Below are 27,561 nucleotides of genomic sequence, written 5' to 3'. Positions count from 1 at the left end.
CCACCAGGCTCCTCTGTCCCTGGGATTCTCCAGGCACCAGCTAATGAGGCCTCTCGGTCCTGCTTTGCGGCTTTTAGGTGTTGCACGGTGCAAAGTCGTGGGAGGCCACTGAGTTAGTTGAGCTCTCAAGATGAAAGGAAATGAGTTGCCCTGGTGAGAGACAAGTACACTCACCCTCACCATACTAACTCCCTTGCACAAACAGCTTCTGCTCATGTTCCAAGCTGCAGTCAGCCCATGGGCACTTCTGCCAGAGGGGCCCTGGGTGACTAAACAAGAAAGACGCAGAGACATCCAGGGTGCTACCTAAAGCTAATGTAAGCAGAAAGAGCCTACTATCTGCCTTAGATGGGCCTGGGTTCAAGTCCCAGCCACTCCGGTTTCTAATCGTGCCATCTCCGAAGCTCCCATTTCCAACCCATAAATGGGGTTCTTTCCATCTCTCCAGGCCCTTGTGAAAGAACATCGTGAGCTTATGGGAAAGGAACATCTACACGACACTGGAAGTAATGTGTGCAAAGGCTCGGCAGCCAGAGAAGGTTTGAGCTTGCTACCCCAGAAAAGCCTCAGCATTTGTATTTCTGCCAAAGAGGGATTCACTTCAACACAGACCCAATGTGGAAATTATTCTCCAGTCAAAGAAGCAGAGCTCAAACCCTCTCTGCTGCCTCCTCAATTTCTGGAGAAAGCCAACAGGCCGATGCCTGAGAACATCACGTCCTCAGACGAGAGGCAGAAACCTGCAGGACCCCGAACACAAGGAGAGGCTGGTTCCTGCTAATGAGGAACAAGCAGCAGGCCTTCTCAGGCACCTACACAGGAGCTGTGAGACGAAGTCTGAGAACTCACAGTGAGCCGCGTGCACAGCCACAGACCTAGCAATGTTCTGGGGATGGTAACTGGCTCTGACACCTCCCCCCCACACAGACCCAGGAAAGGGGACATCGTGCTCAGGTCACATTGGAAAACAGTCTGGTACATTTCTCAAAATGATAAACACGGAGTTACTATATGACCCAGCAATTCTAGGTTTGTTCCCAAGAGTAATGAAAATATATGTCAACACAAGAACTCACAGAGGAGAAGACAGCCCCGGATGAGGTGTTATATGCAGAAGACACTCCCAGAGCCCTGGGCACAGGGCCTGCACCTGAGACTCAGTTCCTGCCCAGTTCCTGGCCAGTCTCCCCAGGTCACCTTGTCATTCCCAGTTAACTGAGGTGAACAGCCCCTCCGAGTGCTGTTTAAGAGAAGGCAGGGCTCATAAAAGAGGTGCACAGGGCCAATTTAGGCTACATATATGTTTTGAATGGCCCATATCATGTTTTTTAATGCAGAAATTTCTTGCGGAATTACAAATTTCTGACTTCTCTTAGGAAATCAAAAGATCTGACAACACTGACCTTGCATCCTTATAACAACAACAATCATTAGAACAGAGGTTTTCTGGTTCATTGATTTCTGATCTTATCTTGTATTATCTATCCGATTCCACTTCCTTTGAGTAATTTTTGCTTTTTTCTAACTTCTTACATTGGAAATGTATTTAATTTACAGTCCTTTTTTTCCCCTTATATAAATTACGATCCAAGTTTTGACACTTAGTGCTCTTATTATCATGCAGCTTTAAGCATCCTTGAAGTTTCATTTTTAGTCCTTCTTTGATCAATGAAGTACTTAAATGTGTTTTATTTCCAAATAATGGGGATTTTCATTTGGGTAGTTATTAATTTCTAGCTTAAAGGCATGATGGTGAGGAAACAGGATCTGCATCATAAATATTCTTTTAATTTTCAGGAGACTTGCACTTAACTGATCACTTTTTTTTCATGAGAGTTATACACGTGCTAGAGACAAATGAGGGACCTCTACTCAGAGGATGCAAAATCTATCTACTTCCATTAAATCAAGCTCATTATTTGTGTTATTCAGAACATTCTTGTCTTTGGTGATTTTCTGTCTACTTAATCCAACACTAACTGGAAAAAAAAAATGGCTGAAATCTCCTGAAATGATGATGGATTTGTCAATTCCTCTATTTCTAACAAAGTTTATGACAGATATATTGAGACTGTTTTATTGAACGAGTGAGCCTTTAAAACTGTTTTGTCATTTTGGGGAAGTGAACCCTGCCTCATTAGACGGTGACCCATCTTTCCTGGAAGATGCCTCGAGCCCACGGAGTCTGACATTGATGAGACAGCCTGCCTTTGCCTGCCTGGTGTTTGCTTCCACTCCTCCCCTTTCAACCTTTTCCTGCCCTGGTGACAGCGCAGCTTAGGTTTGGGGTTTGGTTTGGTTTAGTTTCTTTAATGTAACAACATCTGTCTGTGAACAGGTGACTTTAATCCATTTACAATTACTCCGATCACTGATCAGTTTGGACTTGCTTCTCCCATATTCCTCTATTATTCTGCTTCATTGTTTTGGCTTCCCTGTTCTCTTTTCTAATTCTTCTTTAAAAACGTGACTCCTTTTCCTCCAACACACCCTCTCCTGGATATGCCGGCCAGCCGGGCCCTGACAGGCAGCCCACAGACACGAGCACACACACACACACACACACACACACACACACACACACGACCATCCCAGCTCCAGATCTGAGCATCAGCGCCAGGCCAGTCTCCATGGCAGGCTCTCTTGGTTTCGGCACTTCCTCTTTGGGAACAGGGTTATTGTGGGGGTTGGAGGTGTTATTTCTCAGATTCCACATTTCCCAGCGTACAGCTTGTCCAGAGCTGTCACGGCAGCACGAGCATGTCATCTTGCGAGGACCCTCAGTGCCGCTTCAGAGTCAACACAGGAGTGATAAGGAAGCCACTTCTTCAGTGGGAAAGCGCTGGAGTTTTTTAGCATAGCACAGTCCCTGCTGCTCCCTTCTGCAGTGTCACGGCCCTGGGCTTCACAAAGGCACATTGCTGCGTATTTTAGGCACCTGAGAGGCAGGCAGGCTCTGAACCCATACCCAGCAGCACCTTCCTTCTGCACTGAGTGCTATTTTGTGGCAGCAGCAGTGTTTACATTCATGTCACTGGGCACCTTCCACTCCCATAAAGAGGGGCTCCGGAGCTCCACACCCTCCCTGGGAACTAGCCTAGAAAACGTATGTGACAGAGCCTTATACTAAAGGTTTTCTGAAGAAATAAAGTTCTTTCATGCCTGTTTCTGGAGAGTACCTAGAATCAACAGAGAAGAGGTTATAGTCATAGGCAAGTCAGAAGAAAGAGCCAGGAGGCTGGTCCACGGGCCCTGCCAGGAGACTGACGCATGGTCAGTGTTGCAGGCACAGGCTCCGGAAGACACAGCACGGCCGGCTACCCGGAGACCCAGGGCACAGGGAAGGGCCTCAGAAACCTACAGGGCCAAGCCTGGGTTGGCAAGGCACGGAACAGACCATGGGCTTGCAGACCAGATTATTTTAAAAGACCAGGAGCAAAGCCAGACCCAGAAGGCCACAAATTGTGTGTGTCCATTTAAATGACGTGTCCAGAGTAGGTAGAGCCATAGAGACAGGAAGTCAATTAATACTTGCTAGGGGCTGGGGGAGGGTGCATGGGAAGTGACAGCTAGTAGGTACAGGGCTTCCATATGGGGGATGAAAAGGTTCTGGAACTAAATGATAATGATGGTTACACAACAATGAGGATATTCTAAAAAGCAGTGGATTATATACATTTTCTGGTTTCCCAGGTGGTGCTAGTGGTAAGGAACCTACCTGCCAATGCTGGAGAGGTAAGAGATGCAGGTTCGATCCCTGGGTCAGGAAGATCCCCTGGAGGAGGGCATGGAAACCCACTCCATGGCTCTTGCCTGGAGAATCCCATGGACAGAGGAGCCCGGCGGGCTACAGTCCATAGGGTTGCACAGAGTCAGACGTGACTGAAGCAACTTAGCAGGCACATACGCACATACACATTTTAAAATAAAGTGGTGAATTTTATGTCACAAAAAATAAATTGTTAAACAAAAGTGTTAGTCGTTCAGTTGTGTCCAGCTCTGCGACTCCATGGTCTGTGGCACGCCAGGCTCCTCTGTCCATGGGATTCTCCAGGCAAGCGTACTGGAGTGGGTTGCCATTTCGTTCTCCAGAGGATCTTCCTGACCCAGCGATTGAACCTGGGTCTCCTGCATTGCAGGCAGATTCTTTACTGTCTAAGCCACCAGGGAAGCCCGCAAAAATATAAAGACCAGCAGAAATTCAAATGTTAGTAGGAGTCCAGGGGAGACATAAATGAGTGACAGCAGCTGGAAGGTTGCAGATCAAGCCCTCTCGGAGCCAGAGAAATATATTTTGGTTTAAAAAAATAGACAATAGGGCACAATGATGACGGATCCCAAGCCCCAGACTCCTGGCTCGGGGAGTCAGTGGAAATACTGGGGGCCGGGAAAGGAGCACACAGTCCACCTCCAGGGCCCCTTAGCATCCATCCACCGGAGCCGCAGGGACAGCAGCACAGGCCCAGTGTGGCCAGGCGTCCTGACCTCTCACAGAAAGCTGGGAGCCCTCGTGTATATAAATCCTCCTAAACACGAGCTCAGTTTGTCCAGTTTATTGTGTAACACTGGGACAAACATGCCAGTGTCCAGCAAGACCTACGGCTGGCAGTTCTCATCTTCCACTCAGTGCAGAAGGTCTGGGGTGCACAGGGACGGCTCCAGTGAGAGGTTCTACCAGGTTTCAGGACTACCCAGTGCCACCTTCCCCTGGATGCCTGTCCTGGCGCAGCAGCAGAATTGATGACACCCCCAACCTGCCCAGGGCCTCAGTGATCTATGGCCTCACACTGTGCCTGCTCCCCTCCCTGACCGGATGAAGCAGGAAAGTGAATCGGTTTGGAACAAGACTTCCCCACCCAGGGCCCATCTGAAATGGGCACGGGATAGTAGCCCAGAAAACATCTGCCGAAAAAAAGGAGTGTGGGCAGCAACCTGTGAGAGAGAGCCTGACTGTCTGGTGGCCACAGATGGGGTGGGGCTTTCCCTTCTGTTCAAGGCAACGCTTCATTATTCAGGCTGGGTCCACACTGGACCCATACTGCGTTCTTCACAAGTTTGATGGGGACTAATCCTCCCAACAACCCTACCTGCTGGAAATCCCCTACCTCCATTTTTCTGATGAGGAAACCGGCAGAGGCGGAGGGAGAAGCCAGGATTCAAACCAGGGAACAAGACCTCAGAGTCTGTGCTTTGAGCTAGCATCCCCGTCCTTCCTTGTCCCTGGAGACTGAGCACAGCCACTTGGCCTTAGAGCCCAGCAACCACACTCTGACGAGCTTCCTGGAGCTCACCCCACCAGGGCAACATCAGCTGCTCGTGCCCTGGGCCTCTAGTGTGTTAGAAGCACTTGGCATGGTTCATCCCCTTATCCACCTCTCCCTTCAACCAGGGCTCCTCAGAAGTTTGCGATGCCCAGCACACGGCTGACACAGGGGTGCTTGAAAACACTTTTTGAATGGATGGACGGAGGGATAAATGGATGGATGAGTGAGCGAATAAACTAATAAGTGACTAAATGAATTAATGAGTGAATGAATGGGTGAGTATGCAAGGGAATGAACAAATGAGCTAATGGACTCTGACACTGGAAAGTGAATTCTTTGCGCCCGTGACAATTGAATCAGGAAACAAAGTCGGGGACAGGAATGATGGCATGTGATTCCCAGGCATTTAGGGGATAGACCTGGTTAGGCACGTTCACAGATCAGCTCCAGATGCTGAGGGAGGGGCTGAAGATAATAACCCAGGACACTGTCTTTGGAGATCAGCAATGCCAAGGCAGCCACTGAAGTAGGACAGAAGAAGGTGCCCACCCATTAGGGAGGGGAGATTCGAACTTGAACTCCACGGGTGTGCACTCACTTTAGGCCAGGCCTGCAGGGCTCCCCATCCCTGCATTTGGAATCCACAGTAACTCAAAGCAACGAGGCAAGTCAACACCAGAGCCCAAGGAGGGAGCAGAGGCTGCTCAGTGGCTCAGAGCTGGGGCTTGGATTTGGGTCTGAGAGTGTCTGACTCAAGACTGAGGCATCATAGCCACCTGGTGAAATCTCCAGGAGGGCGTCTGGGGTGTGGGTCTCAAGCTGGGGGTCAGGGGGACAGGGGACAGGGCTGGGGCAGCTGATGTGGCCTCTGGGTCTGAGTGGGCTGGATTTAGATCCACCTTCTCTACCACCTTCCCTCCATCCATCAGCGAGGTCAGACCCTTCCCACCATTCAGCCTTGGAGTCCCCCTACTACTGTCTCCTCTCTTGAGAGCCCACCAGGTCCTAATTCAGAGCAGGTCAGCAAACCCCTGAGGCAGGGCCAGCTCCCAAGACAGTGGGTCCTGGACTCATTCTGCCTCCTCTCAGCAGGTGGGAAAACTGCTGTGTTCCCTTGGAATTGGCTCTCAGCTGCTGCGGGAGCCACACACGACAGAGACACGAATAACACAGGGCCAGTCTCCCTGTCTCCTGCTACCAGCATCCAAAGGGAGCAGGTGACTCTGCAGAAGCTGGCACGGGGCCAGGCTGCCAGGGCCGGCAACACGTGGGCACCTTCCCCCTCCACCTACCAGGCTACCTGCCCCACCAAGCCCCTTTGCACAAAAACTGCCAGGCCAGTCTGGCAGGCCCAGGGGTGGCTTATATCCCCACACATGAGCTTTGGCAAGTCACCCATGAGCTCTCCATCACTCCCCCTCACCAGTGTCTCCCACTGAGTGGCCTGTGCCCACCCAGGGTGAGTGTGCTCTGAGGCTGTCCTTCCTGCAGAAGGCCTGGAGGGTCTTGTTCTGGCCTCAGAGCACTGCAGCCCCGGGTCCCCTTCAGGAGGGAGCGCAGGTGCCTCTCATGCAGGCTGAGGGCCCAGAAGCCAGCTCAGCCATTTGTCCTGGCTTATCTAGTCCTGTGACCCCTCACTTGGGTCTTGGCTGCCCAAAGGGAAAAGGACTTAGGAAACCCCTCCAGGACCTAAGGTTCATTCCAGGAAGATGTAAATGAGTCTGTGTTGTGCATGCATATGCACATGTACATGTGTTCACATGGACACATCTGTGTATATATGTGTGTGTGTGAGAGACAGAGAGACAGCTTGAGAGTGTGTAACTACCCGCCAGAGGCCGTCTTCCTCCCAGAGCCTCTCTCCATCACCAACCAGAGCAGGCAGGGCCAAAGCGAGTCAGGGGGCCAGACAGGAAACCACGGGGTAGAAGAACTCTGGCACACGCCCGCAAACACTGTTGTCAGGAACAGGCCCCGGGCACAGGGCCTTCTGATCTTTCTGAGAAACTGAAAATTAAGATTTTAATGTGAAACCTCTTGACCTTTTAGTGTTCACTTTCAGTGTTTGAAGACATTGTGTAAATCAAATAAAACATGTGAGGAGAGGGGTGTAGCCTGTAAGCTACAAGATGGGCCCGGCTTTGGTCCAACACCCCTGAATTTGTAAATGGGGAAACTGAGGCGGAGCCCCTCGGATCCCTCACCCTCTCTGGGTCACCATAGCCCTTGAGGAGCACCCACATGTTCCAGGAACTGAAGGACCCAAAGAAGGGGGCACTGGGGCCCTGGCTGCTCCCAGGTCTGTCACCAAGGGCCCAAACTGAGTTTTCTGAGATTGCCCCAGGTGGGTCCTCTCCTCGGCGTGTGAAGACCTCGCGTTCTTTTCAGTCCAAGGTCCCAGGACAAGGACAGGCCCTGTTTGTCCTACTGGTGAGTTTGCCAAAAATGTAAGTAGCTTCTGGGACACAGCCCAGAACCGAGGAGCTCAGTCACTTGACCAGAGTCCTATTGCACCTTCAGCTGATCTTTGCTCCCCAAGCTGCAGGGACCGTGGGAAGGATGAGCATGCTGGGAAAGCAGAGCACAGGCCTCTGGGACTCAGCACGCAGCTGCACAGGGCAGAGGTCCATCCCCTGAGCCCTCAGGCCTGGCTATGCGGGCGGTGGCCCTAGCGCTGTGGCAGGGGCCCGTCTCCAGGGGTCTGCAGATTGATCCCAACCAAACGCCCTTCCCTCCCCACCCCCCACCCCAGGCTCCGTCTGGAGGCCTGGATGGAGCCTTCCCAGCCACACGCCCGCCCCACTAATGCTCTGCAGATGGGCTTCGCCACTGGCCTCCAAGAAAAACACGACCACGATGACAGCAGATCTCACAGAAACAGAACTGCTGGAAAGGTCTCTCGCGATATTCTCAAAAGGAAAATAAAAATTCCTCTTCAGTGCATCTCAGCTCCGCAGCATTACCAGCCACATGGAGAGCTTGGCCCGGCTGCTGCCAGGTTCCCAGGGGCTGGGGTCCCCGGCACTGAAGCTATCCTAGGACCCTCGAGCCTCTGCCGCTGCTACCAGGGGCCTGCGTGCTTCACACACAGCTTTTGAAAATTTTGAATCAGCTTGCCAACATTTTGAAATGAAAAGGTTTTACATAAAATCGCAATTTCCGGCTACTCCTGAGAAACCAGCGGCCCTCCTGTAACTGACTCCACGTTGGCCCGCACCCTAGCAACTGGCATGGAAGACTCCAGCAGAAACACACTCTCTCCAGACACCTGACCCCAGGCTCTGCGCAAGGTGGCAGGGCGGTGAACCCCCATCCTTGCGGCCCTGGCCTGTACGGGGTCCGTGTCACTGACCACTCAGCCCGCCCGTCCTGAGCCTGGTCACTGGGCCCATGGTGCCCGCACTCCAGCCTGTGGTTGCCCACAACTGAGGCTTTATAGGTTGGTGGGTGGGAATGAGCACCCCCTTGTCCCTAACCAGAGCCCTTGGCTCATGACCCAATCTGTACTGCACTTCAGCCAACTTGAGACCCCTAGAGACCACTCCCCATGGGCCACTAGAGGTCTGTGCCTGGAGGCTCTGGGGATCCCACAACAGCCCTTGGTCCCTCATCCTGTGGGACATCAGCAGACTGGCCTGGTGCTCCAGCTCCTTGTTCTCCCAACTCCATCACCTGCCAAAGCCTACTTGTCCCCATACGCCTGGCCCGCCCGGCCACTGGCCCATGAACTATCAAAGCACTAAGAATAAAGATGGTTATCTGGCCCTTGGAACAACCCCATAGAGGCAGTTGGGCAAAGAAACCCCCACACCGAGTCAGCATTTCTCCTCAGCCAGGAATCCACAGATAGCATTTTTCACTTGTCCCAAAGGTGAGTTTGGAGAGATCTGGATAGAAGCCTTAAAAAATAAAAAATAAAAATAAAAAAGTCCAAACATACAAAGACCTTCCCGGGCCTGCACCTCAGCAAAGATTCTGCAGGCAGAGTAGGGAAGAGGCAGAGACGAGAGGGCGCAGCTGGGAGCTGTGGTTCTGCTCCTCCCTGACCCTGGGAGGATGCTGCCAGCCTGGATGGGAATGTGGTTCTGCCCAGTGGGCAGCACCCCTCTCTGATCACCATGGGGACCACCTAACAGGACCCCCAAGATCCTCCCTGCTCTATCGCTCCATATTGCATCTGGCCATTCCTCCCTCTTCCACTTTACCGACAAAGGTCCGTACAGTCAAAGCTATGTTTTTTCCAGTAGTCATGTATGGACGTGAGAGTTGGATCACAAAGAAGGTGGAGTGCCAAAGAACTGAGGCTTTCGTATCGTGCTAGAGAAAATGCTTGAGAGTCCCTTGGATTGCAAGGAGATCAAACTACTCAGTCCTAAAGGAAATCAACCCTGAATATTCATTGGAAGGACTGATGATGAAGCTGAAACTCCAATACTTTGGCCACCTGATGTGAAGAGCTGACTCATTGGAAAAAATCCTGATGCTGGGGAAGATTGAAGATGGGAGAAGAAGGGGACGACAGAGGACTAGATGGTTGGATGGCATCACTGACTCAATGGACGTGAGTTTGAACAAACTCCAGGAGATTGTGAAGGGCAGGGAGGCCTGGCATGCTGCAGTCCATCATGTTACAAAGAGTCGGACGTGACTGAGCCAATGAACAACAGCAGCTCCTCTTCACCACCAGGGCCAGCCTGCCCAGGCCACAGTCTCTCCAGCCTCATGGCAGCAGCCTCTCCTGGCTCCCTGAGTCTTCCCTTCTCACCCACCTCCATAGTAACTAGGCCATACTCCTTCTCTACTTACAGCAGAGCAAATCACCCTCCCTCCAACCCCCACACCAAGAGAGCCCGCCACGATCTGCCCCTCAGACCCTCAGTCTTCACTGGTCCTCCCTGCTGGATCCCCAGACAGGCCAAGACCACTCCCCTAAGGACACTCGCCCCTGCTCCCCCGACTCCTCCTTTCCTAGTGAACTGCAATCCACATCCAGATCTCAACGCCAGCCCCCAGTTCCTGTATGCTGACTGTGTGGTGTCTCCCACTGCATCCCGCCTGTTCACCATGCATGGCACACGTGTATCACATGTATGACCCTGGGCTTGGGGGTGCTGTGTCTGTCTGCTTCCCAGGGTTCCAGAACCCAGCCAGTGCCCGGCCCTGTGCAGGCCGTAAGTAAATTTATCAGCTGAATGAATTGAACAAATGAGTGCCTGGGATATGGTGTCCACAGGGCACATGCTGAAAGACAGCAGCACAGTCTCTGAATGGTAGCCAGCGTGTGCCGGGCCCAGCGAGGTGGCCTCCCCTGGTCCCTGGGCGCTGTGGCCTGCTCCATCTCCCCACTGCCACCTCCCCCTGGCCCCTGGGCACTGCGGCCGGCCCCATCTCCCCACTGCCACAGTGAGGAAACACCACTCGACATCCCAGGAGCCCGAGGCCCCAGCAAGGCCCCACCTTCACAGAAACCCAAAGCCAGGGGTATCAACAAAAGTGGCAATAACAAAAGTGGGCTTCCTTCAGCGACGAGCCCTCAAAAGTCTGCCAAGGACAGCAGCGTCCTCAGGAACGAGGGACATGTGGCCAGGCCTCCGGGCACCAAGTTCACGGATACTGAAGCACCAGCTACGTGCCAGATGCTCCCCCCAGTGCTGGGGGTTTCACAGCAAGTCAGAGATTCTCCCCACAGCTGCTATACTAAATGACCTGAGACACCCCCTTACTCACCCTCTCCGTGCCTCAGTTTCTGCATCCCGTAGGCCGAGCCTCAGCGCTAGGAAAGCCCCAGGTGTCCCAAAGATGGCCAGCCTTCAGGCGGGGCCTGGGAAGCTCCTCCCTGCCCAGGCAGGAGTGAACGGCCTGGCTTCAGCTGTGGCTCTACCACTCATGAGCTGTGAGAGTCAGTGCCTCAGTTTCCTCATCTACAAAGTGAGCATAATGACAAGAGCAGCCAAGCTCACGGAGTCATTACAGGAATCCACGAGCTGACGCGCCTGCAGCGCTCCGGGGACCCCTGCACAGGGAGCCCTACCGGCACGATGCTCTCCTCTGCCCAGGACTCTCAGCCGGCAGTGTTCTCTGGGCCCTGTTCTCTGCCTGCCCCCGGGGCCGCCGTGCAGATTAAATAACACACAGATGCAAGCACCTATCCTCACAGAGGCCCTCAATGAAGGCACACATCTCCAGACCACCAACCGGCTCAGAGGGGAGGAAGAGAATCACCCACAGGCTGGGCTACAGAAAAACGGGCTTTTGTGCAACAAAAACTAATGTAACGAAAAGGTAAAGGGAACTGCAGCCTGGGGAAAAGGCCTGTATCAACCATGACAGAAAGTCGATATCTAAAGTAGATAAAGGGCTTATCCCAATATAAAAGACCCCGGGAGATGAACGGGCAAAGGACTTAAACAGGTAGGGAAGACATACAAAGTGATCAAACTCAGGGAGATCATTCGTCCTTGCCGACCATCAAAGCCACACAAATTAAAGCAGAAAGCAACACTGCTTCACTGTGAAGTGAAGTCAAAGTGTTAGTTGCTCAGTCATATCTGACTCTTTGTGACCCCATAGACTACAGCCCACCAGGCTCCTCTGTCCATGGAATTCTCCAAGAAAGAATACTAGAGTGGGTTCCATTTTCTTCTCCAGGGGATCTTCCTGACCCAGGGATTGAACCCAGGTCTCATGCATTGCAGGCAGATTCTTTACCAGCTGAGCCACAAGGGAAGCCCAAGAATACTGGAATGGGTAGCCCATTCCTTCTCCAGCGAATATTCCCCACCTAGCGATCAAACCCAGGTCTCCCGCATTGCAGGCGGATTCTTTACCAGCTGAGCCACCAGGGATCAGCAAAAGATCCACCAGCAAAGCCCTTATGCTGGGGAGGACATGGTGACTCTGGGAGCCGAGGTGGGAAAGCAGCCTGGCTGTGCCCAGGACCGTGTATCTGTTGCCCTTGGATCCCATAATTATTCTGGTCATGTAGCAAGTTCTCCCTGCTTAGAGCCAGGGCTCGAGGGGATCCAGGCCATCATGCCTTTCGGGGCTGGCAACATATACCTGTTCACAGGAGAAGAACTGAGGCCAGGAGGTCCCCAAGTCAAATTCCAAGAGAGGTTGCACAAAGGGCAGGGTCATTACCACCATCCCGGCTGTGTGAGCAGCCGGCCAGCACTGCCTCCAGCCCGGCTGGGTGGACAGCAGACCTCGGCCTGCAGGGCCCGAGAAGCAGGCGTGCACAGCCCATCACGCACACTGGCATCAGCTTCCATGCAGCCCAGCGTGGGGCCCCCTCCAAAGCAGCAGGCGTGGAAGGAGGACCTGCTTCACCACAAAGGCCAGGACATACACACATCCGAGGGTGCCTGGACTTTACACTATGCTCAGCTACCCCATCCTGCAGAGCAGGGCCTCTGATGCCCAGGGCAAGAGGATCCGCGAGCACACTCCAGAACCTGTCCATCTGTGGGGTCAAGTCTGGGGTCCCTGTCCCCCACCATCAGAGTCTGGAAACCAAGTGGGCTTGGCCTCTGGCCAGCACTGTCCCCTCTGGGAAGTCCCTTCCTCTGAGCCAGGGGAGGGAGGAACAGTGGGAGGGCCCAGCTCTGAGGTCTGAGGATTGGGCCCCAATTCTGCCTTCTGCACTGCGCCTGCCTCTCCCCCGCCCAGCCTCGCCACCCCAGGCTGCGCCACACCCATCCACCATCCTCCCAGGAGCTACCCTTGATCCCTTGCTCACACCCACGTCCTGTGAGCCCTGCTTCCAAAAGCATCCTGTGCTCATCCACCAGGCCATCTCACGCTGGCCATCAGGACCCCCCGGGGCCCCCTGTGTACAGCCCTCCCTATAGCCACTCTCCCCACTGACAGTCCTCAAAGGTTTCCCACTGCCAGGAGAATAAGACCTCACCTCCTCCACGACTCAACCCCATCAGCCCTCCCCACCTCCCTGGGCCCTGCCCTTGCTCTCTCTCCATTACTCCTTCCCTCCAGGCACGTGGCCCTTTTTCTGCCCCTCAGCCACACGGGGCTGACTCTGGTTTCAGGAACTGGAGCAGTCTCCTGGGCCGGGCCCTCCCACCAGCCGAGTCTTTTGTCTCTGACCCAGAGACCCTCCCCCAACTCAGTTCACCCTTTCCTGGGTTTTGCTTTGCTCACAGCTTTACCCGCCTCTGCAGCAGTGCGCAGGTTGCCTGTTCTTAGCCTCCACGTTCCATCCAGCAGTCCCACCGTTGTTTGTGGTCTTCCACCAGTGACTGGGAACATCACTAGAAGCCTGGCCCCTTCCAGTCCAGACCAGGCCTAGGCAGGCCCAGCTCCCAGGCCACCTCCTCCATCAGGACCTGGCCCCAGACTCCCCAAATCCTGTGCCATCCTGCAAGCTCTCACCTGAGCCTTGACTTCATCCCAAGTGTGCAACTTTGTCCTGCCTGCACATCCCTGGAAAGGAACACCAGCTGGACTCTGCCTCCAGATTCTCCCATGCGCTCTACTCACACTCTCGGAGGCCTTCCTAGCTCCAGGTCAAGGGGAAGCCCACACCCCAGGACTGAGCCCAGGCCAGTGGAGCCAGGTCAAGAGCTCTGGAAGAAACATCCCAACTCGAGAATCCAGCCCAAGTTCCAAACATGTGCGCGCGGGAGTATGTGTGCACAGCAGCCGAGAGGGCCAGACGGAGGGGGAGACGCAAAAAGGGGGAGGGAGAGACAGCCAGACACCAAGACTTCCGTCTAATTGCATGACCTTTTCCCAGCTCAGAGTTCCTTCAGTGCCAAGTGCACAGCACTGCTTGGTATTAATTTGAAAGAGAAATGGGTCAAGGAAAGTTGGAAATTTTTTTATAGAAAACACTTCAGGCTTGGAGCTGGCTGAAGTGTTTGTCAACCTGCAGAGAATTCTGAGAGGAAACAGGCCTTGGTCAGAGCCCTCCAGCTGGTACAGACTTGCAGAGTTTGGAACTCGGGCCCAACGAGCTTCTGGGCTATGCCTGGCCTCACTGCTTCTGGGGAAGGGCTCCTCTCCCCTCTGAGCTGTCTTTGCAGCCCGATCCCCTGATGCTGGGACCAGCACCTCTCCCCTGTCCTTGGACCCCTCTGCTTCGCCAAGAGGCCTCTGTCCAGGGGTTCATCGTGGGACACCTGTCCCTCTGTCCCCCATTACGTATACAGCACGCAGAAAGCCCAGATCTCTTGCCAGCTGCCCCATGGGGTGTGAAGGGACTGTGTCAGGACATTCGGGGCCCAGCCACTCCCATCCCCGGCAGGCCAGCTGACACCTCTGAAGCACAAAGCATCACAGACATGTAAAGTGGCCACTGGAGACATCAAATCTCTCCCAGAAACATCCCGGTCTGCTTCACTAGAGGCCAGCAAAGAGCAAGTCTGCAGAGCCCATGGCTGATGTGATAGCCAGACACACCACTTTTGCTAATTTAATTCCAGATGCACCCAGAGCAGAGCACAATTTTGCTTCTGAGATGGTGTGTTACCTGGAAGCCAGGCATAGTCACCATGTGTCAACAGAAAGCTCTTTAGGGGACATTCACTACACAATCCAGGGGATAAAAAGAGTATCAGTGAATTGGGTCTGTGGAAAAGAGTTCCTCAAAGATGGGGCGGCAAGGGCAGAGAGGACCTCAGGGCCCGAGACAGCCTATGATCTTAAGCATATGTAACAGCAAGCACAGAGTGGGCACCATACCAAGGGTGAGATGAGGATTAGCAGGCCCTGCCGACACTATACCCATTTTAGAGATGCGAAAACTGAGACATGATGGGGCTGGGAAAGCTGCCAAGGCAGGCACACTCAATCCCTAACCAAACTGCCCCTGGCCTCCGTGCTGGGAGCAGCTACTGATGTGCGGAGGTGGCTCCTCTAAGAACTGTCCCCTGCACCACAGGCAGGCCAAGGCCTAGAGCACTATCCCCGGGTCACATTCGTCATCTGCTCACAGTGCTCCAGCCAAGATTCAAGTCCTTCCTGGACCACACTCACCCAGCCAGCACCGCCCCTGAACCAGATTGCATATGAGTGTGGGAGAAGAGAGGAAGCAGGGAGGGTAGACCTTAGACACAGGAGAGGAGCTGAGCGCGTGGGCTGTCTGCACCCACCAGGCCAAGTGCCGTCACAGACTGCATCTGTGGAGTCTGGGAGGAGGGGGCATGCCGGGCAAGGCTCCACTGCAGGAGGAGATGGGCTACAGGCACCACCTCTGCCCTCACAGCCCACGGGGCAGAGCCCCCCAGCTGCAGAACCCAGTCAGAAAGACCCCAGCTCAGCCGCCAGCTCTGCAGCAGTCTCCTCAGTCTGACCCCAGATCGCAGCAGGCCTCGGCTGACCCAGCACAGCCCCCGCCCACCTCCCCAGCGTGTGGCCACGTCAGCACACTGGCATCTCCAGCGGCCGTCCAGGGGGCTGACCACAGAGCAGCGGGAGCACCATGGCCTCTGCCAAGGATACACTCAGCCCTGAAACACGCCTCCCGGAGTCAGGCCAACTGCTTCGGGTTTCACAATCAGGACTTCTCTTGGGGTTCCCTCTGGCCCCCAGGCCATAGGCACAGCCCAGGGTAGAATGAAGAGGAAGAACCGAGAGGGCCCTGGGCATAAAGCACTAAAGTGCCCAGACTTTCAGCTGCAATGCAGTGAGCTGGCAAGAGCCATCTGTGCAGGGCATGGGCCAAGTCCAGGAGCAGCGCCCTTGAGTCACCAGCCTGAAAGTGCCGGGCCAGGCCCCAGGCTCCCACCAGTGGCCCAGAGAGGGGCCCTAGCACCTGGACTCTGGCCAGGTCTGGGGCTCAGGGTGCAAAACCTGCCTCTCTTGACCTCTCTCCCATTTCTGCTAGGACCTCAGCCTTCAACATTTTGATATCATGTGGGCTGAATCATGGGCCCCAGGATGTCCCATCCTAACCCCCAGAACCTGTGAGGATAGCCTCATATGGCTAAAGAGACTTAGCAGACATGATTTAGCTAAAGACCTTAAAATGAGAAAATTCTCCTGGAGTAGCCCAGTGAGCCCAATGTAATCACAAGTGTCTTTATAAGAGGGAGAAACTTACTACAGACAAGAGAGAAGTCACCGTGACCGCAGAGCAGAGGCTGGAGTGATGCAGCCACAAGCCAAGGAATGCTGGCAGCCCCCAGAAGCTGGGAGAGGCAAGGGATGGATTCCTCTCTCGAGGCCCCAGAGGAAACCAGCCCTGCTGACTCCTTAACGTTAGCTCCTTGAGATTCATTTTGGACTCCTGACTTCCAGAAGAGCATAAGCCACTGACTTTGCGGTAACTTGTTACAGTGGCCATAGGAGATAAAGCACTACAGAGCAGAAAGCTTCCGCAAATGGGCTTCCAGCAAGTTAGTGCCCCCTCCACATCCCCTACTCCATTACCGCATTACTCCCCCCTCCCCCCTCCACCAGGTCTCATTCCTGACTGAGCCCTCTCCCTTATGACTCACACCCACTGCATCACCAAGGTAAGCCTGACCACCTAGCTGGCACCGAGTGGAGCCTTGCCCACTTCCCACTAGTGTCCTGTCCTGACGGCTACGCACTTTCCCTGCAGCACTGCTCTAGGCTCCCTGCCTCCAGCCTGGACCAGAGCAGCTGGTTACAACACAGGACTGTCAGTCCCCTTCCCTGCTGGGGCAGCCCCTGTGAGCTCCCAGCATTAGCTCCAGCCCTCTGCTTCCTGGCCCTGAGCACCCATCATGAGCTGTGCTCTTGGTGCCTTCAGATCAGATCAGTCGCTCAGTCGTGTCTGACTCTTTGCGACCCCATGAATCGCAGCACGCCAGGCCTCCCTGTCCATCACCAACTCCCGGAGTTCACTCAGACTCACGTCTATCGAGTCAGTGATGCCATCCAGCCATCTCATCCTCTGTTGTCCCCTTTTCTTCCTGCCCCCAATCCCTCCCAGCATCAGAGTCTTTTCCAGTGAGTCAACTCTTCACATGAGGTGGCCAAAGTACTGGAGTTTCAGCTTTAGCATCAGTCCTTCCAAAGAAATCCCAGGGCTGATCTCCTTTAGAATAGACTGGTTGGATCTCCTTGCAGTCCAAGGGACTCTTGGTGCCTTAGCCGTCTGGAAAACTCTCTGGCTCAGGGAAGTGGGGCAGAGATATGCAGCAGGTCAGGAGGGGAGGAAGGGCTGCTGGAGACTGTGCAGGCGGGCCACGCTCAGCCACGTGGAGAAGCCATGCAGGGCTGGCACCCTGTCCTCGCTCTCCTCACAGGCTTTCCTTGGCAGCAACAGGGCACAGCATTCCCGAGGGCACCCTGCCTCCTCTGCCCGCCAGGGAGGATGGTGCAGTCTGACAGCAGCGGGCAGAGGCTTGGCACGAGCTGTTTCTGAGAGGGAGGCAGCCAAGGTCACAGACACTGAGCTGTCTGCCTTCTCTGCCTTCAGCCCAGGGCCAGGTATAAGGCAGGGTGGGAGACTCTGCAGCCCACTAGCAGCTCAGCAGGAGTGCACAGCCTCCCCTTGTCCCAAGGCCATGCCCAGGGACTGCAGGAAGCCCATGGAGGAGGACACAGGACATTTCCACCTCCACGTCTCTGAAAACACAGGTGGTCAATAGGGGCCATTGTATTATTGGCCCATATGGTGCTTTTCAGAAATCTGAAGCAACAATTTAAAATCAGGAGAGTTCACATCAAAGTTCTGATGTCTGGATTCTCTTAACGGCAAAAAAAATGGCTGCCCCGGGCCCACACTCCCACCAGGTCTTGGTCAGGGGAGCTGAGGACAGGCTGCCCTATGGATGATGTCTATTGTCTGTCCTGTGCCCACGGTGAGGCCAGGGCCAAATGCCACGTGTCACTGCTGTATCCATTTCAGCAGAGACTTTCATGTTTGTATCAAAAGAAGGAAAATTAAAACGGGGCCAAGGGTGGGTGTAATTTGTTTTCTTGCCCTCTGCCGCTCTCCTCACTGGCATTGCCTGTCGGGCCCTGCAGGTCTCTGAGTTTGCAGCCCTTGTCTTGAGATAGCAGGACTTGTTGCAAATGTGCCCGATAGAGTGAGACCACTTGCTCAGTGTGTGACCCAAGGACCTTTCCCACTCAGTGGGGACTTTCCCAGGGTCCCAAGTTCAGCCCTTCTTGGTGCAACCAGTAAGGCTATTATCTCAGTACGCTTGGTCTTAGAGTCAGACCACGGCCTGGCTGAGACTGCACTAGGGTCCAGCAGATGCAGAAAAGGGGCGTGGGTCCTGCTGGGCTGTGCCTGAACATCATCCCCTGAGAAGGAGTGAAGTCTGCCTGCAGGGTTACTCCTCCATAGATGTGCAGCCCCGGTCGCTGCACAGTCAGCCTTGTAAGGGAGGCTCACTCACGTCCTACAGGACTGATGCTGAAGCTGAAGCTCCAGTACTTTGACACTTGATGTGAAGAGCTGAATCACTGGAAGAGACACTGATACTGGGAAAGATTGAGGGCAAGAGGAGAAGGGTGCAATAGAAGATGAGAGGGTTGCATGGCATCACTGACTCAATGGACATGAATTTGAGCAAACTCCAGGAGAGAGTGAAGGATAGGGAAGCCTGAGTTGCAAGAGTCAGACACCACTTAGCAACTAAACAACAACAAATAGATTGAATGGTGGTCCCCAAAGATACCAGGTCCTACTCACCAGAACCTGGGAGTATTATATAACCAAAAAAGGGCTCCACAGATATGATAGAAGTATGGATCTCGACAGGTGGAGATCATCCTGGATTATCAAGGTGAATCCCAAATGCAATCACATGCACCCTTAAAAGAAGAAGGCGACATCACTCAGAAGCAGAGGAGGCACTGTGACCATGAGAATAGAGGCTGGAGTGATGCAGCCACAAGCCAAGGAATGCAGGCAGCCCCCAGAAGCTGGGAGAGGCAAGGAACAGACTGCCGCTAGAGCCTCGGGAAGGAACACAGTCCTGCCAACATACTGACTTCAGCTCAGTGACACTGAATTCTGCCCTCCCGTAAAAGGGAAAAGAATGAGAGAATTAACTGCTGTTTTAAGCCACCCAGGTGATGGTAACCAGCAGCCTGAGATTTGGGGCATGATATGCCAGGATCAGGCAGATGAGCTCTGAGCAGGGCTTCCAGGCTGGGCTGGGGCTCCCCATTCCCCATACCCACTGGCCCTGGCTACTCCTCAGCAACCTAGAGTATACAGATGGCAGCTAGCGCAGTGCTCAGGCAGGGCCTAGAACTTGGGAGGGAGGCTCTGTCCATGCTTGTGTGTAAATGCAAACACACACGCGTGCACACGTGTGCAAACACCAGAGAAGCCAGCATTACACAGCACACCTCCCAACATACTGCCCTGGGCACAAGTCTGGCCCTGACTGAGAAAGGGACTTGGGGTTCTGGAGAAAGGTCTAACCCAGAGGAGTCCTAGAGATGCCCGAACCCCCTCTCCCCAAAAGGCCACGACGGCACCCTGGCCTTGGAGCACTGCCTTTCTGGCCCGGACAGGCTCCCAGGCCCAGCAGAGCCCAGCAGAGACACTTCTGCAACACCTGCGAGGCCAGTGAGGGGGAAAGTCGCCCTGGTCTCCTTCAGTCTCTTGCCCACCCTCGTGCCCTCCTCCAGGGTCTGAAAGTGTGGGCTAAGCTGCCCGGGGCAACATCCAACCCTGGCCTGAGTCCTGGAAGACACCCCCAAACCTTCATTTTCCATCCATTTCCCTGGGCAGCCAGCAAGCCAGTAGCTAACCTCAGATGACACGGACTTGGTGACAAGGATGCTCCGAGGCTCTGAGAGCCCCTGAGACCACCCCAGGAAGTCCACTGGCTGCTCAGGGAAGCCAGGGCAATGACACTGTGTCTCAATGCCCTGGAAGAGCTGTATATAAGACCCCCCAACAAACCCCTTACCCCAGCCACACCAACCCCCACAGGCACCCTCACCCATAACCACACCACTTTCCAGGCACCCCCACTCCAACTCTTACACTGGCAGATGCTAATCTCCCAGACCAGGAGGCTCAGGACAGGTGTCTCCGCTTCCCCTTTCTCAGAGGACCCATTGTATCCATTGTCCTTGATAAATGGCCAGGGTATTTCAAACATGCTTACAGAAGTCGCCTCGTGGGGGCAGGAGGAAGCTGCCAGTTAGTACCTCCTGCCTTCTTTGATTGGAGCTGCACATCAGAATTCATGAGAAGAAAAGATCCCCTAGCTTACACACACACACACACACACACTGAAAGACTCTTCACAGAGGCCCTGGTGTTCTGTGCCCAGTAGGTCACGTCCTCTTGCAGGAAAGAGCACGGACCAAACATGCTCAGACAAGGACATTGCTTTTACGTATCTACCAGCTGCCACTGTGGGCCCTGACAAGACTGGGGCTGATGGAGAGTGGGGCTCTCTGGAGTCACCGCAGGCCCTCAGACCAGCCACAGCAAAAAAGTGTGTCTGGGCCACCTCCAGCCAGTGAGTGGGCCTCAACCCTGGGCACAGGGGAACAACCAGGCACATTCAGGGAGAAGAAATGTGCTCTCTGTGGACATTGTCTACACGGGGTCACGTGGACCCTGGGCAGGGACACCAAGGAAAGGGTGCTTGGTGCCAGACTCTAGCCTCTGGCTACCTTCAACCCACGGCCTTCAGCCCACACACCCACAGCCCTGGGCTGAGGTCCAGAGCTCAGTCCAGACAGCCCCGCACCCCCGGCCCGTTTCAGCGCACCAGCGCCAGACCGGAGCAGCTGGCCTTCCCTGGAATCTCCTAAGGTCAATGGGTTTTGGGCTTGTACTGAGTTTGGAATCCCTTTTCTGTGTTCTGAGTTTAAGTGCTCACCAGAGATAGGCGGATGAGGTTAGGGAAAGGATTCCAGAGAAGAAGTCAGAAGGCCAGCAGAAGCCTGGGAAAGAAGGCCCTGCCAGGAAGGAGGGCAGCATGTTCACGAGACAGTGGCCCATGGATTTAGGGATCGGCAGCCTGACCCAGGCACCTGGCAGCCTCACTGTGCAGGCTCCACCTCACCCAGCCTAAGTGCCAACCCAGGAAACCCCCTGAATCTTCCAGTAAAGGCCAGCCCAGAAGCACCGAAACCAAAGTGGCCAGCCCTCAGCTCTCTGAAGCACAGGCACTTCTAATCGCTCTGGACAGATGAGAAAGCAGAGGCCAGAGACCCAAACCTGCCCAAGGGCAGCCAGCCAGCAAGGAGCAACACCAGGGTCCTGATCCCTGATCTGAGGCACAGCGCCTGCCCCATTTCCACTCCTGCCCTCACCCCATGGGGTTACTCTCCATTCCTCCCCATGCAGAGAAGCCCAAGGGTAGGAAAGATAGGAGGGGCTGAAGCTGGGAAGGCCAGGAAGGCAGTACCTGGGGGACCCCCTCCACTGTTGGCAGACGGCTTGCAATTCATCATCTGGGAAGAAGGGGCAGCAAGTATTGATCGACTCTACAGAGCACTGGGCATCCTGATGGAACAATTCCTTTGCAAAAGTATCTGATACCATTTCTTGAAATTAGAATGGTGCCCTGCCAGGCTGCACCCAATTTATCTGTCAGCTGGGAACTCAGAGAGACCTAAATTAAATGAGGCGGGGCTGCCTGGGGGCAATGGGAGTGTCTTGGCTAATCACAGCACAGCTGGGTGGGCCCAGTGGGGCCTCCAGGGTTTCCTGTCAACATGCAGATGAGTTTAACTCAAGACCCGGGCCTCCAGCCTGCTGCCACCGGCGTGGCCATGACCGAGTGCAGCCAGGGATCTACAACTGGAAACTCAGGGCTGAGCCCAGCCTGCCTAAGCCAGGCACAGAGCCTGGGCATGGCGAGGCCTGCCAGGACCATGGCCAGAACCCAGTCTGGACTCGCTGCAACCAGGGAGCCGAGACCCTGAGGACACTGGGGAGCTCTGGGCCAAAGGTCGCAGGTCTGGCCTCCGGGAGGGCTCTGAGGGCTGTACCACCTCCCCAGCAGCTCCCTCCTCACTCCTGGGCCCAAGAGCGCGGTTGGCTCTAAGTTGAAAAAGTTAAAACCACACAAGTGTACGCACAGGTTGCCGAGGCTGTACCTTTGGGCTCTCTGTGAAGCACTCCCCTCCCCCGCTGGCCCCCGGCTGCCTCCCAGAGGGAGCAGGATTCAATCGGGGCCAAGGAAACACTCAGGGCCTTTGTTTGTGAGCCAAGGCACAGGCTCCCAGACATGGGTACAGGACTCAGGCTTGGTCTGGGTCTTGCCTGTTTCCTGACACTAGGCAAGATCCTCAGGCAGCTTTTCCTGCCTGCTCAGGACTTCCCAGGCAGAGCTAGTGGTAAACATCCCACCTGCCAATGCAAAAGACATAAGAGATGCGGGTTCAATCCCCGAGTCGGGAAGATCCTCTGGGAGGAAGGCATGGCAACCCACTCCAGTACTCTTGCCTAGAGAATCCCATGGACAGAGGAGCCTCGTGAGCTACAGTCCATAGGGTCACAAAGAGTCGAACACAACTGAAGCGACTTAGCACATACACGCTCACGTGGAGGCCTCAGGCCTACAGGTTTATGGCCCACATACACCCAAAGCAGAGGTCCCCAACTCAGCATTTTAGCACCCCCACTGTGCTATGTGGTCAGCAAGGGTGGTCTCAGTCCAGGCCTGGAACCAGACCTACAGAAATGATGCCTGGATCCCCCCAGGGGAACATTCAAGGTCTACCGTGCAACCTCCCACCCGCAGCAGCCTTACCTGTGTCCAGGGCCTGTGGCCCCCCCAGAGGAGGGGGTCTGGAGGTGGTCGGTCGATGATACACCACGTGTACACGGCCCTGTTCGGCCTCCTTCGCCGCCAGACCTTTCTCCAGGGGCTCAATAAAGAATTCCTCCTCTTCCATACGGATCAGGCCAGCCTACAGGGCAAAGATGAGATTGTTCAAATTCCCAGGTCACAGCAGACCAAGGAGGGAAAGCAGTGAGGAGGGCCCCAGAGAGCAGAACTTCTAACCTGGCTGCACAGGGCCCAGTGAACCCCAGCTAGGTGTGAGGCCTGAACCCCAGGCCAGGAAGGGCATGAACAGGTGGCTACAGAGGCCCCATCATGCCAGAGCCTCCACTTACAGCCATGAAGGCCAGAGCTATTTGTGGGTGGTGAACCCTGTCTGAGGAAGGAATTCTTGCCTGGATCATCCCCACCCTCCCCACCAGGAGCTCAAAGTCCAAGACAAAGGCCAAAACTCTGAGCCAGGGACTGAATCTGCCACAGGTATGTTCAGTTGGACACAAACAGTATTTTCAAAGTTCTGAAACCAACCCTCAAAATGATAAGATTTCATGTTTGAAATATGGAATTCCATCTTCCCTTGGAAAATGCAGGCTCTGACAACAGTGCGTGGTGCCCAGCGTGGACACCATGGATGGAGCATGCACTTCAGCCGCAGGCCACAGTCCCTACTGTATATCCTTTTATCCATGACAGCCAGCAGCCCAGACTCGGCAGCAACTGAACCGCTGCCTCCACCAAAACTAATTATGGCTCTTCCATGCTGTCAAGCCCTCAAAGGACCCCCGTCCCCGTCAGGATTCAAGCCATTCTACACTCTGGCATCCAAGGCTCTCAGCCTGCCACTGTCCTCTTTGCCCCCAGCTCACACACCTCACTGCTGCTGCTGCTAAGTTGCTTCAGTCGTATCCGACTCTGTGCGACCCCATAGACGGCAGCCCACCAGGCTTCCCCATCCCTGGGATTCTCCAGGCAAGAACACTGGAGTGGGTTGCCATTTCCTTCTCCAATGCATGAAAGTGAAAAGTGAAAGTGAAGTCGCTCAGTCGTGTTCGACTCTAGCGACCCCATGGACTGCAGCCTACCAGGCTCCTCTGTCCATGGGATTTTCCAGGCAAAAGTACTGGAGTGGGGTGCCATTGCCTTCTCTGCACACACCTCACACCAGTCCCTAAAATGGTCCCGTCCTTCCAATACAGAGCACACCACCTGGCCTTCAAGCTCCTGAATCCACGGAGCCCTCAGCTTGGGAGGACCTGCTGCTTCCCCCACCCTTGGCCATCTGATAAACTCTAATTCTCCAAGGCTCGGCTCAGACCCCTCAAATGCCATCCCCCAACTGCAGGCACATGGCCCTGCCCTCCCCTTGAGGCCATCCCACCCTCACTGCCCCATTCAGCTCCCATACTTTTGATTCCATAAACCAGCTGTCACAGTAGGAGTCTCCACTGTGTCAAGCTGCAGATGTATTTTCTTTAGATCATATACTTACAAACTACTCATGGTTTGGAATTTTTTAAACCACGTGCTGCGATTCATGGGGTCACAAAGAGTCAGACATGACTGAGTGACTGGACTGAACTGAACTGAACTGACATGTAAAAACATGATACATAGTTAATATATACAACTCAGTAAGTTTGGGAATGAGTATACACTCACGAGGGCTTTCCTGCTGGCTCAGATGGTAAAGAATCTGCAATGCAGAAGACCCATATTTGGTCCCTGGGTTGGGAAGATCCCCTGGAAAAGGAAACGCCAACCCACTCCAGTATTCTTGCCTGGAGAATTCCAAGGACAGAGGAATTCCCGGCAGGCTACAGTTCCATGGGGTCGCAAAGAGTCGCATATGACTGAGCAACTAACACTTTCCTTTTGACTTTCATATACTCGTAAAACCATCTGCCATGAAGGTCATAAACATATCCATCACCTCTCACAGTATCCCCCTACACTTTTTATTATCATTTTTTTTTGCAATAAGAACACTATATGTAAAATCAACCATCTTAGCAAATTTTAAGTATATTATAGACTATTTTTGATAGAGTACTGTTAGTTATAGGCACTGTGCTGTATAAAAGATTTCCAGTACCTACTTATCTTGCATACTGAAATTTTGTACTCTTTGACAATCACCTCCCATTTCCTCCTCCCTCCAGCCCCGACAACCTGTGGTTATGAGTTTGGCTGTTCTTGATTTTACACATAAGTGAGATGTTACAGTATCTGTCTTTCTGTGTCTAGATTATTTCACTTAGCATAATATCCTCCAGTTTCAGCCATTCTGTGCAAGTGGCAGGATTGCCTTCTTTACAAAAGCTGAATAAAAATATTTCCATTTCAACAGCTTCTGTAGAATACATTGTACATAAATACCACACTTCTTTATCAATTTGTCATCCACAGATGGACACTTGGATTGTTCCCATGTCCATGGTGAATAAAGCTGTAATGAACACGGGAGTACAGATACCTCTTCAATATCCTGTTTTTCTTTTCTTTGGGTACATTCCCAGAGTGGGATGGCTGGTCACGTGGTAGTTATATTTTAATTTTTTGAGGAACCTCCATATTGTTTTCCATGGTGACTAAGCCGATTTCACTTTTTTGCATTCAGTTTTCCCAACACTGAGACACTATCTTTTCACACTGAAAATTCTTGGCTCCCTTGCCAAATATAAATTGACTGTATATGCATAGGATTATTTCAGGTTTCTTGATTCTGATCCATTGGTCTATGTGTCTGGTTTTATGTCAGTTCCATACTGTTTTTATTACTAGAGCTTTATAATATGTTTTGAAATCAGGACGTGTGAGGCCTCCAGCTTTGTTCTGTCTCAAGGTATTTGACGTATTTTTGTGGTTCCATAAAAACTTTAGGATTTTTTAATATTGGAATTTGGAATTTTGATAAGGGCTGCATTGAATCTATAAATAGTTTTGGACACTATGGACATTTTATAAATATTAACTCTTCTGACCCATGAACACAGTATACCTTTCCATTTATTTGTGTTTTCTTCAATATCTTTAATTAGTATCTTATAGTATTCAGTCCTGGAGAAGGCAATGGCATCCCACTCCAGCACTCTTGCCTGGAAAATCCCATGGACAGAGGAGCCTGGTGGGCTGCCAGTCCATGGGGTCACTAAGAGTTGGACACGACTGAGCAACTTCACTTTCACTTTTCACTTTCACGCACTGGAGAAGGAAATGGCAACCCACTCCAGTGTTCTTGCCTGGAGAATCCCAGGGATGGGGGAACCTGGTGAGCTGCCATCTATGGGGTCACACAGAGTTGGACACGACTGAAGCGACTTAGCAGCAGTAGCAGCAGCAGTATTCAGTCCATAGATCTTTCACTTCTTTGGGTAAATTTATCCCTAAGTATTTTACAGTATCAGATACTATTGAAATGGAAATATTTTATTTCTTTGTCAGTTCACTATTGGTGATTTTTGTAGGTTGACTTTGTACCCTAAAACTTTACTGAACTTATTAATTATTCTAACAGTGTTTTTGATGGATTCTTTATAATTTTCTATATACAAGATCATGTCATAAGGAAACAGATACAATTTTACTACATCTTTCCTATCTGGATGCCTTTTATTTCTTTTTCTTGCTCTGGCTAGAACTTCCAGTATTATTTTCAACAGGAGTTGTGAGAATAGGCACACTTGTCTTATTCATGATCTCAGAGAGAAAGCTTTTAACCTTTTACCATTGTGCATGATATTAGCAATGGGCTTGTCACATATGGTCTTTATTATGTTGAGGTATGTTCCTTCTACACTTAATTTGTTTAGAGTTTTTATCATGAAAAAGGTTGAATTTTGTCAAATGCCTATTCTGTGCATATTGAAATGATCATATTAATATAAATTTTATTTTTCATTCTATTAATGGTGGTATATTATATCTATTGATTTTCATATGTTGAATCAACCTTTCATCCTAGGGATGAATCTCACTTTGATCATGGTGTATAATCCTTTAAATGTGCTGTTGAATTTGGTTTGCTAATATTCTGTCAAGAATTTTTGCATCTATATTCATCGGGGGTATTGGCCTGTAGTTTTCTTTTCTTATAGGGTCCTCATCTGGCTTTGGTATCAGGATAATGTTGGCCTCACAAAAATGAATTTAGGAGTGCTCCCTCCTCTTGAAATTTTTGGAAGAGTTTGAGAAGGATTGACATTACTTCTTCAATAAATGTTTGGTAGAATTTACCTATGATGTCATGTAGTCCTGGGCTTTTCTTTGGAGATTTTTGATTACTGACTCAATCTCCTTACTCATTATTGGTCTATTGAGATTTCTATTTCTTCATGATTCAGTATTGGTAGGTTGTATAATTCTAGTAATTTCTTCATTTCTTCTAGGTTGGTCAATTTGTTGGTATATACTTATTCATGCTGCTGCTGCTGCTGCTAAGTCGCTTCAGTCGTGTCCGACTCTGTGCGACCCCATAGACGGCAGCCCACCAGGCTCCCCCATCCCTGGGATTCTCCAGGCAAGAACATTGGAGTGGGTTGCCATTGCCTTCTCCAATACTTATTCATAGTAGTCTCTTATGGTCTTTCATATTT

At 52.6% G+C, this 27,561-nt stretch overlaps 1 protein-coding gene across 1 annotated transcript in view; it reads right to left on the bottom strand.

Annotated features, from left to right (window-relative positions):
• Nucleotides 1-27,561, bottom strand: part of ADAMTS2 (ADAM metallopeptidase with thrombospondin type 1 motif 2) — a 245,248-nt gene that overhangs the window by 145,112 nt on the left and 72,575 nt on the right. The window contains 1 exon segment of the mRNA NM_174631.2: nucleotides 22,937-23,096. Within this exon segment, the coding sequence (NP_777056.1) occupies nucleotides 22,937-23,096 (160 nt within the window).

Source organism: Bos taurus, chromosome 7 (assembly GCF_002263795.3).
Source record: "Bos taurus isolate L1 Dominette 01449 registration number 42190680 breed Hereford chromosome 7, ARS-UCD2.0, whole genome shotgun sequence".
Classification (NCBI taxonomy): Eukaryota; Metazoa; Chordata; class Mammalia; order Artiodactyla; family Bovidae; genus Bos; species Bos taurus.
The sequence above is the reverse complement of the archived record's forward strand: the minus strand, read 5'-3'. Positions and strand labels throughout refer to the sequence as shown.